Genomic DNA, 20,568 nt, shown 5'->3' on the forward strand with positions numbered 1-20,568 from the left:
TAATTGTCTTGGTCATAGATCCACTTTGACTTATGTCACCACAAGAAGGTTTAGTCAAATATAGACCAATAAAATCACTTTTAAGCAACAGGCTAAGGAAATATTAAAATAGAAACTAATTTCATAAATACCCCATAAGAATTTAGTAACTCTTCTAAATAGCATTACAAAGCACTTTTTTTTTCTTTTTTTTTTTGCGCAAAGGTAACTATATTAAACAAACAAAATAAAAAGGAGAACCTCACAACCTGAGATCAAGGCACAACACCAAAAGGACAAACACAAGACAAGTAGACAGATAAATAAATCAACAAAACAAATTCCTAATCGAGATAAACATAGGATCGATGCTCAAACAATAGCTCCCAGGCTAGGTAATACAACGATAATAGACCTTAGCTTTCAAGAAACAGTCAAAGTCCATGCCAAGCACCACACAGGATGACAAGCAGACTTTTCGGTATTAATGTCACAAATCGAAGCAAGTTCAGTAGACCAATATAAAACCCGTTGGTAAGAATCAGCCTAAGCAATCATGCCATACCAGACATCCCAACTAAAGGCACACTAAAAGAAAATATGATTCTAGGACTCCATGATTGTAACGCCCCGCGTTACTCAGGTTAGCTTGCCCCGAGTTCCGGGAAATTTTATAACAAAATGGATTTTATTTATTGATTTATTGATTTATTTCATTTTTTTTATTTTATTTGATTCATCAGTGATCTTTATTTAATTTAAGTGTGGCATCTCGGCTAGTGTGTATTGTTACAGATTTAGTGGTGAGTTAGTAGCGTGTAGTATTTATTAAGTTATGGTTTATTACGGATTCCGCTATGTGACACTTGCTTTGGGCCATTGGATCAACTACGAAATTATATTATTGGTTTTGTTAACAAGGAGTGATTGGGTAAATGGGCCTTAAACAAAAGAAACTAGCCCAAGTGGGTTTATGTTGCAAAACAAAAGGAAAAGGGGAATTAAAACAAAACAACCCTAGCCCACCTTGTTCTCCTTCCTCATCTTCTTCCACCCTTCCCTTTCGTTTGAAGCCGCCAGCCACCCCCATCCGGATTTCTTTCTCCGACGAAGCAGCACCGATGACGGGACAGCAGCAGGCGCGGGCGTCGGCAGCAGCAGGTGCGACGTCGGGAAACAGCAGCGCGGCGTTGGGCAGCGGCAGACGGCGGCAGCGCGCGACGGGCAGCAGCGGCGTGCGACGGGCAGCGGCGGCGCGTGGCGTTGGGCAGCGGCAGACGGCGGCAGCGTGCGACGGGCAGCGTTGGATCTAAGAACCTTGCTAACGAACAAGACCCATAGAACTCAATCCCAAAAACCCCGAAAACAAGTATGGAATCAACCCAAGGAAAAGTTTTAGAACGGATTACCTTGATGATCAATATCAAGAGTAGAGAAAACTTGTTTCTAAACTCGTGATTCGAATCACTCCACAAGAGGTATGATCAACACCGCTTGAATGATCCTAAGATGCAAATTCTAAAGACAAGAAATTGCACAAGAAATGGGAGATAAATCTCTCAACCAAGCTAATGAGAAAACTCACTTTTCATTCAACTTCAAATTGTGTTACAACAAGACATCTCAAGGCTATATATAGCCATCCTAACAAGCCATATGAAAAGTCTTAAGCAAATGAAAAGACTTGTAACTTACAAGAAATGAAAAGACTTGTAAATGAAAAGACATAACTTACGAGAAATGAAAAGACAAGCAAATGAAAAGGTTAAGAACATGGAAAGCCAACCAAAATAATTGCAATCCCGTCCATAATGAGGGATGTGAGTGTTTGACTTGGTTTTTGAATTGAATGAGTTGACTTTGACTTGTCTTGATGGAGTTGACTTTGACCTTGACCAAGTGAACTTTAACTTGCCATAAAAACACTTAAAAATGCATAACTTGCACCAAATTGAAGTGCATAGTTCTAACTTCTTGCACATCTTCCTTTATTTCTCTTGTCGAGTTCAAGAACGCTTGGACACGAAGTAGCAAAGCTTGTTGAAGTTTCCTAGCTCTCGATCTTGTAATCGGTCCATGAGGCATAACAACGGTAGCTCCTTGGTTCATATCACACGTCCAAACGAAAATCGATTTGGAATACCCACACCTAAGCGAAGTTGTTTTGTAGTAACGGACATCAAAACGAAGCCGTTGGAGGTCGTTTTGGGCACTTTTCGCTGCTGCAAAAACGTGGACAGCAGTGTTTTGGTGGTGTTCGGCGATTATCTTCATCCATTCGAAGCCCGATTTACGCTAAACACACCTTTGCAAGCTAGATCTAATTTACCCACACCTACACGAAGTCGTTTTGCGGTAATGAGCCCTTTGAACCCTCGTAGAGTCGTTTTTCGAAGGCTGAACAGTACATTTAAATTGTTGTATTTTTTCTGTTTTTGGTGCTTAGGTGTGAGATCGACGCAAACTTAAAGACGTGGTTGAGTAAGTAGCACCAGGGGGCGAGTGCGTGCGTTATTTAGCGTTAACGGAATGGTTTTGATGCTATTTTTTTTCTTGTTAAAATCATTTAAATGAGCATGTAGGGCTTGTTAGTTTGATTTGTGGATTTCTAGCGATCTTGTTGCCGTCTTTCTATTATTGAATACTTTTGAGGAAACATGCTTCCTACTCTTATTGTTGTAGGTGACTAGGAGGTTCTGAACTATTGTAGTTAGAAGTAACTGGCTCATGACGTTTTGCAAATGGGATGTAAATGAAATGCTAGCGTGGTTATACCGATAATTTAATTCATATTGCTCTGGTTGTGAGCTGTTGGATGTATTTTGTTTATTACGTGGAACAGCCTGCTTGTAAACGGTGTAGTGATTTAGAATGTGGGAGTTTTACTTGTAGGTGGTCATGGAAGGGTTAGTGAAGTGGTGGAGGGTGAAGCGTAAAGGGACGGGTTGATAGTCCGTTAACCACGGGTGTTCTGACCTGGAAAAAAATGCATATAAATCGCTTGGAGGTTCAAAGCCCTGAGTAGTGGCCTTGGGAATAAATGACAAGGCCGAACGTCAAATCTCTGTAAACGTGTATTGGGGTCTTGGGGATAAATGTCAAGGACCAATACGCTGGGAAGCCATCGGTACCTTGGGAATAAACGGCAAGGACCGGTGCACAGTTCAGGCCTTGGGAATAAATGGCAAGGCCGAACGTCATGTTTCTGTAGAGGAGTATTGAGGCCTTGGGGATAAATATCAAGGGTCAATGCGACTCGAGGAGTTAGGCTTGAGGGATAAAAGTAGAGTGGTGTTTGCGAAGTAGTGGTGCTTGGCCTTGGGAATAAATGGCAAGGTCGAACATCAAGTACTGGAAAAGGAGGGGGTACGGTGACTTGGGAATAAAAGTCAAGAGCCGTCATGCCTCGAGAAGTTAAGCGGGGAGTAACACATGGGGGTGTAGAGGAAGGTTTAGTACCATGAGACAAGGGCTAGTGAATCATGGGATGTGGTCTTGGTAGTTCCGACGCAAGGTTGTTGTATGTAAATGTTTAGTTATTGTTTGCTATATCTCTCACTGCTTATTTGATTGCCTTGCTATCGTTTTATTCTTTATGCCGTGACTGTGAGCATGATTTTTGTGTTAGTTAAGAAGTGCTACTTACGGAATACCTTATTTACTCATCCCCTTTTTACCCTTATATGTTTTCAGGTACGAACAGGGTCGACCGCGGTGATGACGTGGAGAGGGCTTGACCGAGGAAGGATCACTAGCTTAGTTAGTGAGGATAGAGGGAAGGGTCGTTGGGTACGAGTAGCATTGAGATTTATGTTATCGCTAGGTGTGAACCGCAGAGGAAATTTTGTATTCTTTAGAACTACTTTATTTGTTATGGATGCTGCTGGTAAACGCATCACTGTTGTCGTTGGAGTTTAGGTGTACGGTTGTTTTTATTTATTTAAGAATTTTTGCCACTGAGGCGAATATGAGATGTTGTTGTTTTTAATTTGCGCACGGAGGGTGAAGTCCTGACAGTTTATGACATTTATATTTCTGATAGAATGTATGGGAGTGGAAGCTTTATTTCATTTAAATTATTTTCCCAGGGAGTTGCTTATCTCGTGTTTAGAGTTAAGGTTAGCCAGGTGAATTATTTAGCGTTGCCTAGGATGTTATATAAAATCCTGGGGCGTTACAATGATAGCAAAAAACACACAGGAAGCAGGAACAAAAGAGTCTCAACGACATAAGCTCCCTTGTAGCAAGCCAATCACGCACTACCAACAAAGAAATGAAGGAATGCTTCAAAATACTCCCATCAAACCAAACCAAAGAAAACAAAGAACAGGAGGTCGGGTCGGCCGCAACACACCCTTTGCACTCCACACCGAGAAGAGACCAGACAGTGACGGAACCCAAATGGGCAAATCATCCCTCCAAACAAAAACCGACACAGATGAAGTCTCAGAGACGAACTGTCGAAGCTCAACCGACCCTTGAGGCCAGTGCCACGAACCATCGGGAAATAGAAAATAAGCAACCTTCACCAATTGCAAGCTGATAGCATGAGAGATAATCCGATCACCAAACTTCGGATAAATCGGACCCCCCAAAACCAAGCGTCATGCCACATAAAGCAACGCTTACCATGTCCTTGTAAGCCGAGTAGAGGCCAAAAAGCATCCCAGACAGAAATAATATCCTGCCAACACCAAGAAAACAGAGGCGAAGCACGAATAGTCAAAATTCAATCCCTCTAGAGAATATAAGCCTCCACACAAGCCATCCAAAGAGATCCAGCCCACGTAATAAGAAGCCAAAGCAGCATCATTATAGTGGTAGAATTCCAAATAGGCCAAATGACGCACACCCAAACCACCCTCCTACAAAGGAAGACGAACCTCAGACCAAGCCATCTTAGCCCCCGACCGCCCGCCACTCTCGCTCCCATTCCATAAGAAGGAACGAAGAATCCACTCCACCTCATGAACAACACGAGATAGAAGAACAGACACATAGGCCCAATATACTTAGAACTCTACAAAATCGAGCCAATGAGCTGCAAGTGACCAGCAAACGAAAAACACAAGCCAACCAATTTCGAATACGAGAGACAATTCTCTCCAGCTGGGGCTTACAATCACTATAGGACAGCTGACGCGAAAAGAGCGGGACCCCAAGATAACGTACTGGTAGCAAAGCCACCGGAAACCCTAAAAAGGCAGCCAACTCCTGCACCTCCTTAATAGAAAGGCCTGCCTAATTTAACAAACTTTTCCGAGTATTGGCAATAAGACTCGCCAACTCCTTAAATGAAGCCAAAGATTCATTAATAAAGGATAAAGAGGCAACATCCCCTGCGAAAAAATCATTAAGTCATCCGCATAACATAAGTGAGTCAAGCCAACCCTATCACACTCTCGATGATACCAGAAACCCAACTGCGGCCTATTGAGCATACTAGATAGCACCTTCATAGCCATAACAAAAAGATAGGGAGAAAGAGGGCCCCCCTGACGCAGACCAAAACGACCTGGAGAAAAGCCTTTAAGTGCAACATTAAAAAAAATCGAGAACATAGAAGATGTAAAATGCAAGCTCTGATCCAACGAACCGATCCGGAGTTTCAATAGCCAATAAAAGACGAAACAGAAAATTCCAATACATTGAGTCATATGCTTTATGCGATCCACTTTAAGCACACAGCGAGGAATACCCTTGTTAAAATGATACCTGTTGGGTTTTATGCCCTAAACTCGTGATTTGTAAACATAAAACAAATATTCATTCAATAAAGTTGTTATTGATAGAATTGCATTAACCCAAATCCAATAGACTAACATTCGCGGTTATATCATGTAACTGGAACAGTATATAACAGATATACAGTGTATATATATACAATATATATTTGATATACAGGTGGATAATGTTCCAGTATTAACCTAAAGGGTCTATAGTACATGGACAAGGTTGGGTACCTTACCTTGGTAACACTATGGATACGGCCCACTTTGTAATAATTACAAATGACTTGATCCAAGTCATTCGTGTGGAGACATGCGAGTGGGGGTATCCTATACAAACTCATTGTATAGATTAATTAATTGCGTGTGGGGACCACGAATGAGAACCACAAAATAATTAATCTTTAGCTGTAACACCGTTAACTAATAGATTTATATTTCAATAGGATGACCATGTAACTCGATCTCAATCTAGAGTGAGTTAATTATGGACTCCTGCCTGTTCGGGCTCATCCTTTGATTTGTATGGGTGAGAGTGGCTCGAGTCACCGACTCAAAATGCCTACCATTTTGGGAACAAGACCCAGTGGGGAGCTGGGAACATAACTACACAAGATGGAATTCACTCCTTCTCGACTTTAGGGTAAGTCGATAAGTGTTCTCTTAAGTGCTGACTTTGTGATTTGAACAATAGGCCCCACCCTCTTACTGGCCCGAGAGGGACTTCCGGTTATTGGTTGGACCATAACCGGGTTGTTCATTAGAGTATTAGCAGTACTTAAGGCATAAGATGTAACACAGGGGTAAAACAATAATTTGACCTAACTGTGGTTACGAACACTCGTGAAGGATTGATTATCGTTAATGGTCAAAATCCATGGACGCAAAATATTCTACAGTGAGAAAAGTGCAACTATGGGTCTTTAGTGGAGTGACCAACAATTAACAAATGTTGATTAATATGGTTAATGAGTTTAATCAATTAATCTTGTATCAGTGGAGCTTCCGAACTATAGGTCCATTAGGTCTTCTAGCTAGCTCGTAAAGGATAGTTAAGAACAATTAGTCTTGAAAAGAATTTGAATTGTTCAAATTAGTTAGAGGGAATTAATGATAATTGTATGAGATGCAATTAATATAATGTATGTTGATACATTATAATATAAAGTTAATTTTGAATTAGATTCAAAATTATGAGAGAGATGGATATTAGAATTTGATTATAATATAGTTGATTAATTTAAGTTTAATTTAATTAAATATGATTTAATTACATCAATGTGATATATTAATGTGGTTAAATTAAATTAGATTTAATTTAATTATATTAACAATTCTTTTTGTAATTAATTAAATTAGATTTAATTAATTATTATTTTAATTAAAATAGTTTTAATTAAAAGAAAAGGGAAAAAAGGGAAAAAAGGGAAAAGGAAAATGGGAGGAAAACCTCCCACTTTCCACCATTAATGGTGGGAAGTGGGGAACTGAGTGGGGAAGTGGTGACTTCCCCCTCACTCCTCCTTCCCTATAAAAGGGAGGCTCTCTCATTCCCTTTCAATCGCCCGAACATCGATTGGTTGAGTTTCTGATACTTCAACGAGAAAGTCTCTCTTTCGAGTTCTCAGTTTCCATTTCAATTATTAGACGGTTCCCACAAATCGAGATCTTAATATTCAGAGGATAGCGATGAAATCTTTGTGGTGGCGTTGGTGTCTACATTGAAGAGGTGTCTTTAAAGGTATGTCTCACTAACTTCATTTTAATCATGCTTATATGTCTTTTCATTGTTGTAATTCTAAAAGAAGATCGAATGCACGCGTTCGTGTTGATAAGCGCCAAGGTTGCTCGGGTTTACAAAGCTAGAGGTCCTTCTAGGATCCTTGCAAACATTCACAAAAACGACTAACTTACCGAATGATTCCAACCAAGAGTAAGGTTAGAAGATGAATCACTCTTAGATCGGACTTAGAATCTACGATGGTCACTCCTAGATCCTAAGACGACTCACTCCAGAATTAGCTTGATCGAGACTAATCCAATGAATCTATTTAACATCAAACCTAAAGCAAGATTTGAAAGAAGCAACACCAAAAGTGTTAAGGAACAAAAGTTCTTGAATTTCAATATGTTTTAATCTTAAGTTATCCATAACAAGAGCATTACAAGCCTTTAAATAGGCCAAATGGTCGTTCAACATAAGAACACCAAAAGTTTTTCAAAATACTACTTAATGCAAATTGTAGAAAATAAGACATGCAAATTAAAACTTGATTGCACATCATTCTAGACACTTAAATGCGGATCAGAAAACGTAGTCATGCTTCAAATGGTCTTATCTATGTGCTGTAGGAGGCGCTTCACATTTGGATATGGTTTGACAACTTTTGACTTCACAAACTCCAAAGAGGTGCAATCTGCAAAGGCACCTGTTCACGAATCTGCACACTTTTTTTGTCCTCCGTGCCATGTCTCAAAATAGACAACTTTTCCGGTGCCATCTTTGCTCCATTCTCTTCTTGACTCATTGAAGTAACATTATGAATAAATTCGGGCTCAAAACTCTTTGTTGGTTCTTGTGCATTAACAAGCTTTTGAAGGTGCAGTGTGAAAGCCTCTTGAATCTTCCTTGCCTTTCTTGTAATAATTGCTCCTTTGATATATGTAATTGGTCACAAATGGATTCGTATCATCCCCCCTTTCTTTAAAAGGATTTGTCCTCAAATCAAGGTTTTCATTTCCTTCATCAAAACGAATCAAGTTAGTCCAATGATAAGCCTTAACAACTTGTTCCTTACCTTGTGAGTTGTATATTGGAGCTTGAAGATTTATGATTTTCTTCGTTGGACATGTCACTTCTTTCTTCTTGAAAATTTCTATGGCCCTTTCTTGTTTGCCTTCTTTGAGTTAACACCACTTTTTGACTTCCTTCAAGTGCAATCTTGAAGTCTTCATGTAATATCATCCTTCTTAGTCTTCTTATGTTTGGACTTGGACAAATTCTTCGTTCCTTCCAAAAGTGCTTCCAAACCCAATCACTTGGTTTGTCGAAATTGTGCCCGAATTTATTTTTCCTCCACTTGGTAATGCTCACCCAAAGACACCACTGGACCTAGGACTTTTGACGTAGTGACTCCTCCTCCTTCCCAGCCCAAACCCATAAATCACGAGTGGTGAACCTCTCCTCCTCCTGAGCGGACTCAGAAGATGGATCCTGTAAGAGCAAAGCTTGGGCAACAATCATCCGGACACGCGTCTCCTGAACGCCTTTTGAACAACACCTATATGATGGCTTAATTGCTGCAACACAAGCTTCAGCACCCGAAGATTAACCCCAAATCTCACAATAGGAGAAACCTGAGGATACGATTTCCACGTAGCCCAAACGGACGATAAAAAGTGTGGATCGGCAACCCAGTAATCAAGAAACCGAAAAGAAAGCTGACGCCTCGAAACAATGGCACCAATAGAAAAAATAAGAGGGCAATGATCAGAAACCCCCCACTCTCGGACCTGCACCTAAGAAATTGGAATAAAGCCAACAACCATATCGGATTGACTAAAATACGATCAAGCCACTTCAAAATCAAACCATCTCCCAACTGCTTATTAGTCCAAGTAAACTAGGGCCTCGACACATGCTGTTCAACAAGATTCGCTTGAAGCAAAATCTCAACAAAACAGGCAGGGCCGTTTCAGAAAAATCTGGTCTACGACCGAGCACCTCAGAAGAATGACGAATGGACAAACTGACAAGAGACATTAATCGGAATAAAAGCACAACGGATCACCCTCGTACATGCCCACGCGCACCTCACGCTAGCCCTATGCCATGCACGCCCACCTTTTCCACTAACCTCACAAGGCAGCACCCATGCCAAGTGTTCGCTTGCCGTGCGCAATCGCCCATTGTTGTAAACGCCCAGCCCCGCGCTGTTGGTTGTGTTGCCCTAAACTTGTAGTTTGTATTTATGTGAAAACAAATTTGTATTCAATAAAGTTATATTCAATCAATTTGTTGTTGAACTTATTGCAATTATCTAATCCAATAAACTAAACATCTAAGGTTATTGTCATGTAACCGGAACTGTATGTATACTAGATATTTATTTGATATACCATCGATATACAAGTGGATAATGTCCCAAGAATAACCTAAATGGTCTATAGTATATGGATAAGGTTGGGTCCCTTATCCTGGCAACACTATGGATATAGTCTACTTTGTAAATGTTACAGACGACCCGATCTAGGTCGTTCGTGTGGAGACATATGAGTGAGGGTATCTTATACCATGAGTTTGTATAAGTCTGGATCGCGAAATAGCAAATTTTTATATATAACGTCGTTAACTAACATATTTCTATTTCATAGGATGACCAGACAACTCATTCTCAATCCTGAGTGAGTTATGGAGTCGTGCCCGTGAGTGCTCATCCTTTGATTTGTATGGGTGAGAGTGCTCGAGTCTCCGACTCAACATTCCTACCATTTTGGGGATGAGACCGAGTGGGGAGCTGGGAACATAACTTCACAAGATGCAATTCACTCCTCGCCAATTTTAGGGAAGTAGATGAGTGTTCTCTTAAATTTTGACTTCGTGACTTGAACAAGGGGCCCCACCCTCTCACTGGGTCGAGAGGGACATCTGGTTATTGGTCGGACCATAACCGGGTTGTTCATTAGAGGAGCTGTGGTATATAAGAAGCAAGATGTAACTCATGGGCCAAACGGTAATTTGAGCCAGCTTGAATTACGAGCACTCGTGAAGGATTGACTTCCCATTAATGGTCGTATATCTGTGGACTAAAAACATTTTACAGTGAGAAGAGTACAGCTGCGGGTCTTTACTGGAGTGACTCGGTTAATGAGTTTGATCGATTCATCTTGTATCGTTGGAGCTTCTGATCTGTAGGTCCATTAGTTCCGCTTGCTAGCTCACAATGGATAAAACGAGGATCAAGTTTCTTTGGAAGAATTTGAAATGTTCAAAGTACTCAAGGGATTATTTATATTGATACATTATCATATATAGGTCATTAAAAGTATATATTATGGGAGAAATTATTTGGATGAGATTCAAATAAAAATTAATATGAATATGATTCATATTAAAACTCTAGGTTAAAAATAATGTGCATAAGATGTACATTACAACTATAGGTTATACGAGAGAAATGCTTTAGAATATGATTCTATTATGATACTAAATAATTAAGTGTTAATTATTTATTTACTTAATATATATATTAATTAATTAATTGTTAATTAGATTAATAATTAATTCATTAATATTAATTTAATTAACATTAATATTAAATTAAATAAAACCCTTTAGTGCATAATTGCAGGGGAGTGGGGGATTGGTTTTGACGTGGGGTAACTCCCCATGTCATTCTTGTTTTGTTGAAGAGTTCTGCAAAACAAGAAACAAAATCAGAGTTTATCCATGGAATTTCTCACTACCTCGATCTCTCTCTAATTTTCTTTTGCTTCCAAACAAAAACTCCCACAAGCAAAGGTCCTCGCCGGAGACATAGCAAGGAATATCACTTGGTGGTGTTTGGTTGGTGATTACTTGAAGAAATGTTCTTCAAAGTAAATTTCCCCTATATTTTTCTCTTTGTTTTTGTGGGTTTTTTTGTTCGTAAAAATTCAACAACAAACGTCGTCGTTTCCACTACGGGATTTACGTCCTACCACACACGCACCCTGCCTCGCCGCCTTCCCTTGCCAAGTCTGCCCACCAACCGCCAACGCCCAGCCGTGCGCATGCCGTACGATTGTACTGCGCGCTCCTGCCCTGCCGCCTAACCCAAACACCTCGCCCATCAACATGACCCCAGGTGCTTCCAAGCATTCCAGTGCGCGCCCACCTGCTTCATGCACACACCTATGCTATGCCACCCGTACGACCACCTGTCGTGCCAACGCCCCTGCACAGCTCACTAGCCCATACCCAACGCGCACTAACCTTGCACCTACACCCATGTGTGTGTCACACAGCCACTATTCCATGGGTGCCACCTCACTTTGGTGCCAAAAATAATGTCTTACTGCCCACTCTTAAACATTTTAAGAAATTCCCTATTCCTAATTTTTTTTTAAAATAACTATGAGATTTGTTTTAATTAATTTTAGGCAAGATCTTTTATTTGATTTTTCCTTTGGTTTATTTGATTTTTATCAAAATTAGTTTTAAGAAATGATTCCCTTAGTTTATTAGCAAGTTGACAATTTAAGGAAAATATCTTTCTTTTTATTTGTTTTATTTTTATTTTTAGTTCATACATTCCTTGTAAAGGTCATGAGCCTTAGGCTATAAATACCCTTGCACCCGTATTGTATTTCACAACTTTGATTGATATTGAATAGAAAAGTGAGAGTTTTTCTCACCCCTTGCCGTGTCTCAACCCTCACTCCCCCAAAAACAATATCGTTTTTCTTTGTGTGGTTCAACTTAAGAATCTATATTTTTACCCTCGGAGCATGCTTGGTTGGTTGGTCACCAAACTCGTGGACTGTTTTTGGATTTGAGCATAGTGAGTATTATGCCTGCTCAAGGTAACGACTGCAGAGGTAATCCCTCTAACTCTTAGCCGTTCAGGTTGAAACCATCTATACGATTGGATTCAAGTGGCTTGTGGCTCGAGAAGTCTAATACGCTTGGGTTGTCGTGTATCATTTGGCATCAGAGCTTGCGCTCTAGACATGGATATATGTTATTTTTCCGTCTTTAAATTCCTTGTCTTTTTCTTTACTTTCCCTTATTCGAAAACCATACAAAAAATAAATATCATCAATTGTTCTTGTCTTTTGCGTGCCTTTTGATCTATCATTCTTGCATAAGAAATTTTTATTTAAAAAATTTCTTAAAGTGTTTAAAAGTTGTTTGTTGTGTTCAGCACTTCAAAAGCTTTCCAACAAGTAAGTTTCCCTTTAATTCGAGCCTCATAGTCAAAATTATCAATTTTTCTTCGAACCCCATAATTTGAGAGAAACCTGCAGAGAGCCAAACCCGAGAGCCGATTTAAAAAATCCATAACGTTTTGCTCCAATGTCCAAATTGAGTGAAACTGGTGTCATTTGAAAGATCTCTGAGTTAGATTTCCAGAAAGTACATAATTGATAATTTTCGATATGTGGTTTAGGAGTTATCAAGTTTTTTGTCAGCACCATTTTCTGGAAAATCCTACAACCGCTGAGACAACACAGTCCCAAATTCAACGATTTTTATCTCTCTAATCTTTTTGGTATTTGTAACAACCCGAATTTTCCAATACAATTAGACTAACAATAATGCGGAAACGTAATTTTCAAGAAACTTTGAGAACTAAAATTATTCAGAAAAAGCAATTTCCTTACAGAATTTCTCTAAACTAACTTAACTAAATAGGAAGATTTTAAAACTCATGCCATAACGATAAACTTCACATTCTGGAATGTGAATGATCATTCAATCCTTCATCTGTAAAACATTTAAACAAAAATGAGTACAAAAATACTCAATAAGCAATTTCCATATTGAATTTCGAAATTCATTTTTCTTTCAAAACATTCGTAAACAAAAATACGAACAGATCAAAACTTATAAAGTCCTCTAAAATATTTAGTACAATTTTCAAAACTTTCAAAATAAACTAGATTTTCGGAAACAAAGTCTTCAAATAAGACAAAATTTCCAGTCAATAAAAACAAACTTTAATGATTGAAAACAATATTCCATTCATTCGAAACAAACTTTCATTCGATCAAGCTTCAAATCCTTCAAAACAAACTTTCTTTCAATCAAAACTTTCATTCCAATGTGGAAAGATGTATTACTTGGGTAGTCTACAGAACATATGTGGTTACCCATCAATAATACCAGTCAATCTCAATCAGAAGCTTCTATCAGAGTTGTCGAATTAATATCGACTAGAACAAAGTTGTCGAATTAATATCGACCAGAACAAAGTTGTCGAATTAATATCCACCAGAATAGAGTTGTCGAATTAATATCGATGAGAACAGAGTTGTCGAAATAACATCGACCAGATGATATGAACCAAGGAGCTGCCGTTGTTATGCCTCATGGACCGATTACAAGATCGAGAGCTAGGAAACTTCAACAAGCTTTGCTACTTCATGTCCAAGCGTTCTTGAACTCGACAAGAGAAATAAAGGAAGATGTGCAAGAAGTTAGAACTATGCACTTCAATTTGGTGCAAGTTATGCATTTTTAAGTGTTTTTATGGCAAGTTAAAGTCCACTTGGTCAAGGTCAAAGTCAACTCCATCAAGACAAGTCAAAGTCAACTCATTCAATTCAAAAACCAAGTAAAACACTCACATCCCTCATTATGGACGGGATTGCAATTATTTTGGTTGGCTTTCCATGTTCTTAACCTTTTCATTTGCTTGTCTTTTCATTTCTCGTAAGTTATGTCTTTTCATTTACAAGTCTTTTCATTTCTTGTAAGTTACAAGTCTTTTCATTTCTTGTAAGTTACAAGTCTTTTCATTTGCTTAAGACTTTTCATATGGCTTGCTAGGATGGCTATATATAGCCTTGAGATGTCTTGTTGTAACACAATTTTTGAAGTTGAATGAAAAGTGAGTTTTCTCATTAGCTTGGTTGAGAGATTTATCTCCCATTTCTTGTGCAATTTCTTGTGTCTTTAGAATTTGCATGTTAGGATCATTCAAGCGGTGTTGATCATACCTCTTGTGGAGTGATTCGAATCACGAGTTTAGAAACAAGTTTTCTCTACTCTTGATATTGATCATCAAGGTAGTCCGTTCTAAAACTTTTCCTTGGGTTGATTCCATACTTGTTTTCGGGGTTTTTGGGATTGAGTTCTATGGGTCTTGTTCGTTAGCAAGGTTCTTAGATCCAACTCTCAAGGGTTTCTTAACATTTTGGTATCAGAGCATTAGGCTCTTTGATCGGATATATGTCTCCTTGCATTTATCTCTTTGAATTCTGTGTTCCTTGCTTATGTTTTATTATATCTAAGCATATGCATTCTGTCAAAAAATTACAAAAAAAAAAGTATCAATTCCATTCATCTTTTCCAATTTTCGTCTGCTGCATTATTATAGATCTGGATCTTATCTACAAATCTGTCTTCTTTGAAGTCTTCTGATTCGACTTTCTTAGTGGTGAAATTCGTGCACTTTGCTGATTGATTTATAAAAAAAAAAAAAAAAAAAAAAACTGAACGTGAAAGCATTTATTGTTAGCATTATTGTGCTTTTGCTGATCCATAACTGGAAAAAAAAAAGAAAGAAAGAAGAAAAAAGCATAGAAGACCCCATTTGTCATTACTTATTTGGGTAGCCTTGCATTGAAATCTCATGCTACTTCCTTGTTGCTTAATTCCCAACCATCTTTATCTTTAACTCTACTTTCGTTTCTTTCTAGCTTCCATTATAATTCTGTCCATTATTTTTTTTTCTTAACTTGTTTCTTTGTTGTTATTCGGGTTACTCCCAAAATCACACTCTTGTTTGAGTTCTTATGTGTTGTCTAAACCACTTGAAATGCACATAGCTTTTAACTTTGCTAGACTCACTTACCGATTTGTTTGAAGTGCATAAGAGTGTACTAAGTTGTGAGGGAGAGGTTGTAAGGGAGCGATACATTATTTTGGGTGTTGAGGGATAAACACGAGTGAACTTCACTAACGAGTGAATTAGTGAGGGAGTGCTTGTGAGGTCCATTTCTTGTCACTTTATTTTGTTTTTACAGCATGGCTAATCTTGGAGATGAAGGCAATATTTCTGATGCCTGGAGGAGAGAGGCGCTAGAAGGAACTGTTGAACGAATGATTCGTAGCATGGAGGCATTGACAGAACGGATAGGAAGGTTGGAGACTCAAAACCAAGCTCAGAGAGAGTTCCACCACCTCCACCACCACGTGTTATGGATGAGGATGAGTATGAAGGTGATGGATCCGATCATTGGGAGGACGATCAGGCTACAGTTTTAGCGGCTCCAAGAGGGGGTGATAGACACATTGGTCGTGGCTTAGATCGAGGGAGAGGCCGGGGAAGAGGCTATCATAATTTCCAAAGAGCCCCACGAGCGAATGCTCAAGTTGATCGAAACTTGGGAAACATCAAATTAAAACTTCCGAAGTTCTATGGTAAGACTGATTCGGAAGCGTACATTCAATGGGAGAAAGAAGTGGAGTTCGTGTTTGATTGCCATAATTTCAGTGAAGAAAAGAAGGTACGACTATGTCTTGCTCAATTCAAAGATTATGCAGTAACATGGTGGGACAAATTAATGTCAATTAGGAGACGAAACCTTGAAGCGCCAATCGATTCATGGTATGAGTTCAAGGAGTTGTTGAGGAGGCGATTTGTTCCTAGACATTTCCACAGGGACACAGCGCAAAAGCTCCAAGTGTTGAGACAAGGTAGTAAGTCTGTGGAGGACTATTACAAGGAGATGGATACGTTGATGAATCGGCTGGATCTTGAAGAGGACATGGAGAATCTCATGGCACGGTTTCTTAATGGCTTAAACAAGGAGATTGTGGATAAGGTTGATCTACAACCTTACTTTAACATCGAAGAGATGTTGCACCTTGCCATCAAAATTGAGAAGCAGCTCCAAAGGCGATCTCAAAGGTATTCTACTAAGCCCTTTTCCCATTCATCTTCTACATGGAAAACGGATAGTAAGAGTGCTGATTCTAAACTTAGAAATCGAGAGGCATATGAGAAACCAAAAGAAAAGTTTGAGAAAGGAGAGAGTTCCAAGAAGGGGAAAGAGAAAGTTGATGAACCTAATGTGAGAAATCGGGATATTAAATGTTGGAAATGTCAAGGAGTGGGACATTACAGTCGAGACTGCCCTAATAGAAGAACTATGATAATTAGAGAAGGAGAGTTTGTAACAGAAGATGAGAAGGAAGATGAGGTAGAAGAGGACGACAATGGTGAATGTGAGAGTGAGGAGTATAGTGAAGAGGACCCTACACATATGTCCTTAGTCACTAGGAGAGCTCTCAGTACTCAAATTAAGGAGGATGGCCTAGACCAACGAGAGAACTTATTTCACACTAGGTGTCTTGTCCAAACTGTGCCTTGTAATGTGATTATTGATAGTGGTAGTTGTACCAACGTTGTAAGTTCTATTCTGGTCAAGAGGCTTAACTTAGAGACAAAACCACATCCTAGACCATATAAACTTCAATGGTTGAGTGATTGTGGGGAGGTAAAGGTGAGTAGACAAGCTCTTGTTTCTTTTGCTATTGGAAAATATGTTGATGATGTTTTGTGTGATGTTGTACCTATGCATGCCGGGGATATATTGTTGGGTAGACCTTGGCAATTTGACCGTCGGGTAATGTATGATGGGTATGCCAATCGCTATTCTTTTACTCATCATGGAAGAAAAACTACTCTTGTACCTTTGTCACCAAAAGATGTGCATGTTGATCAATGCAAACTTGAAAAGAAGAGGCAAGAGGCTGATGCAAAAGCAAAAAGTGAAAAAGAAACAAAATAAAATGAGTTGAGAGAAAAAAAGAGTTTGAGTGAAAAGCAAGGGAGTAGCAATCAGCCTAGTGGGAAAAATGAGAGAAAAGCCAAAACGGTGAGCTTGTATGCTAGTTCAAGTGAGGTTAGGAATGTTTTAATGGCGAAACGGACTGTTCTTGTACTTTTGTACAAAGGGTCTTGTTTTCTTACTAACGAGCTTAACACCTCCTTGCCTAGTATTTTTGTTTCTCTTTTACAGGAATTTGAGGACTTGTTTCTCGAGGAGATGCCCAAGGAATTGCCACCACTTCGTGGCATCGAGCATAAGATTGACTTCATTCCAGGTGCTACCATACCTAACCGACCAGCTTATAGGACTAATCCTACTGAAGCCAAAGAAATTCAAAGGCAAGTGGATGAATTGTTAGCTCATGTGATATGAACCAAGGAGCTACCGTTGTTATGCCTCATGGACCGATTACAAGATCGAGAGCTAGGAAACTTCAACAAGCATTGCTACTTCGTGTCCAAGCGTTCTTGAACTCGACAAGAGAAATAAAGGAAGATGTGCAAGAAGTTAGAACTATGCACTTCAATTTGGTGCAAGTTATGCATTTTTAAGTGTTTTTATGGCAAGTTAAAGTCCACTTGGTCAAGGTCAAAGTCAACTCCATCAAGACAAGTCAAAGTCAACTCATTCAATTCAAAAACCAAGTCAAACACTCACATCCCTCATTATGGACGGGATTGCAATTATTTTGGTTGGCTTTCCATGTTCTTAACCTTTTCATTTGCTTGTCTTTTCATTTCTCGTAAGTTATGTCTTTTCATTTACAAGTCTTTTCATTTCTTGTAAGTTACAAGTCTTTTCATTTGCTTGAGACTTTTCATATGGCTTGTTAGGATGGCTATATATAGCCTTGAGATGTCTTGTTGTAACACAATTTGAAGTTGAATGAAAAGTGAGTTTTCTCATTAGCTTGGTTGAGAGATTTATCTCCCATTTCTTGTGCAATTTCTTGTGTCTTTAGAATTTGCATGTTAGGATCATTCAAGCGGTGTTGATCATACCCCTTGTGGAGTGATTCGAATCACGAGTTTAGAAACAAGTTTTCTCTACTCTTGATATTGATCATCAAGGTAATCCGTTCTAAAACTTTTCCTTGGGTTGATTCCATACTTGTTTTCGGGGTTTTTGGGATTGAGTTCTATGGGTCTTGTTCGTTAGCAAGGTTCTTAGATCCAACTCTCAAGGGTTTCTTAACATTTTGGTATCAGAGCATTAGGCTCTTTGATCGGATATATGTTTCCTTGCATATTCTTTGAATTCCTTATTCATTTGCTTATGTTTTATTATATCTAAGCATATTAGCATTCTGTCTAAAATTACAAAATAAAAAAAAAAAGTATCAATTTCGTTCATCTTTTCCAATTTTCGTTCTCTGCATTATTATAGATCTGGGTCTTATCTACAAATCTGTCTTCTTTGAAGTCTTCTAATTCGACTTGCTTAGTGGTGAAATTCGTGAACTTTGCTGATTGATTCCAAAAAAAAAAAAAAAAAAAAACTGAACGTGAAAGCATTTATTGTTAGCATTATTGTGCTTTTGCTGATCCATAACTGATAAAAAAAAATAAATAAAGAGGAAAAAGCATAGAAGACCCCATTTGTCATTACTTCTTTGTGTAGCCTTGCATTGAAATCTCATGCTACTTTCTTGTTGCTCAATTCCCAACCATCTTTATCTTTAACTCTACTTTCTTTTTCTTTCTAGCTTCCATTATAACTCTGTCCATTATTTTTTTTTTTTCTTAACTTGTTTCTTTGTTGTTATTCGGGTTACTCCCAAAATCACACTCTTGTTTGAGTTCTTATGTGCTGTCTAAACCACTTGAAATGCACATAGCTTTTAACTTTGCTAGACTCACTTACCGATTTGTTTGAAGTGCATAAGAGTGTACTAAGTTGTGAGGGAGAGATTGTAAGGGAGCGATACATTATTTTGAGTGTTGAGGGTTAAACACGAGTGAACTTCACTAACGAGTGAATTAGTGAGGGAGTGCTTGTGAGGTCCATTTCTTGTCACTCTATTTTGTTTTTACAGCATGGCTAATCTTGGAGATGAAGGCAATATTTCTGATGCCCGGAGGAGAGAGGCGCTAGAAGGAACTGTTGAACGAATGATTCGTAGCATGGAGGCATTGACAGAACGGATAGGAAGGTTGGAGACTCAAAACCAAGCTCAGGAGAGAGTTCCACCACCTCCACCACCACGTGTTATGGATGAGGATGAGTATGAAGGTGATGGATCCGATCATTGGGAGGACGATCAAGCTACAGTTTTAGCGGCTCCAAGAGGGGGTGATAGGCACGTTGGTCGTGGCTTAGATCGAGGGAGAGGCCGGGGAAGAGGCTATCATAATTTCCAAAGAGCCCCACGAGCGAATGCTCAAGTTGATCGAAACTTGGGAAACATCAAATTAAAACTTCCGAAGTTCTATGGTAAGACTGATCCGGAAGCGTACATTCAATGGGAGAAAGAAGTGGAGTTCGTGTTTGATTGCCATAATTTCAGTGAAGAAAAGAAGGTACGACTATGTCTTGCTCAATTCAAAGATTATGCAGTAACATGGTGGGACAAATTAATGTCAATTAGGAGACGAAACCTTGAGGCGCCAATCGATTCATGGTATGAGTTCAAGGAGTTGTTGAGGAGGCGATTTGTTCCTAGACATTTCCACAGGGACACAGCGCAAAAGCTCCAAGTGTTGAGACAAGGTAGTAAGTCTGTGGAGGACTATTACAAGGAGATGGATACGTTGATGAATCGGCTGGATCTTGAAGAGGACATGGAGAATCTCATGGCACGGTTTCTTAATGGCTTAAACAAGGAGATTGCGGATAAGGTTGATCTACAACCTTACTTTAACATCGAAGAGATGTTGCACCTTGCCATCAAAATTGAGAAGCAGCTCCAAAGGCGATCTCAAAGGTATTCTACTAAGCCCTTTTCCCATTCATCTTCTACATGGAAAACGGATAGTAAGAGTGCTGATTCTAAACTTAGAAATCGAGAGGCATATGAGAAACCAAAAGAAAAGTTTGAGAAAGGAGAGAGTTCCAAGAAGGGGAAAGAGAAAGTTGATGAACCTAATGTGAGGAATCGGGATATTAAATGCTGGAAATGTCAAGGAGTAGGACATTACAGTCGAGACTGCCCTAATAGAAGAACTATGATAATTAGAGAAGGAGAGTTTGTAACAGAAGATGAGAAGGAAGATGAGGTAGAAGAGGACGACAATGGTGAATGTGAGAGTGAGGAGTATAGTGAAGAGGACCCTACACATATGTCCTTAGTCACTAGGAGAGCTCTCAGTACTCAAAT

General features: G+C 39.1%; 1 protein-coding gene and 1 long non-coding RNA gene across 2 annotated transcripts; both read left to right on the plus strand.

Moving 5' to 3' along the window:
- The first annotated feature begins 1,636 nt into the window (after positions 1–1,636).
- LOC148212316 (uncharacterized) lies at positions 1,637–4,011 on the plus strand. Its single transcript, XR_015789893.1, has 3 exons — positions 1,637–2,334; positions 2,426–2,460; positions 3,673–4,011. It is a non-coding gene; the product is annotated as an uncharacterized LOC148212316 (long non-coding RNA).
- Positions 4,012–14,973: 10,962 nt separating this feature from the next.
- LOC148212317 (uncharacterized) lies at positions 14,974–18,090 on the plus strand. Its single transcript, XM_088121905.1, has one exon. It carries the CDS (start codon positions 15,615–15,617, stop codon positions 17,208–17,210), a length of 1,596 nt encoding a protein of 531 aa, XP_087978031.1. The 5' UTR covers positions 14,974–15,614; the 3' UTR covers positions 17,211–18,090.
- Positions 18,091–20,568: the final 2,478 nt, after the last annotated feature.

The sequence above is a fragment of the Momordica charantia genome, assembly GCF_013281855.1.
Source record: "Momordica charantia cultivar OHB3-1 chromosome 3 unlocalized genomic scaffold, Mcharantia_2.0 BLBB01000003.1, whole genome shotgun sequence".
NCBI classification, from domain to species: Eukaryota; Viridiplantae; Streptophyta; class Magnoliopsida; order Cucurbitales; family Cucurbitaceae; genus Momordica; species Momordica charantia.

Bases quoted from the DNA above. Each gene is read 5' to 3' on its own strand.
- LOC148212317 (XM_088121905.1), top strand. From the start codon at position 15,615: ATGGATGAGGATGAGTATGAAGGTGATGGATCCGATCATTGGGAGGAC.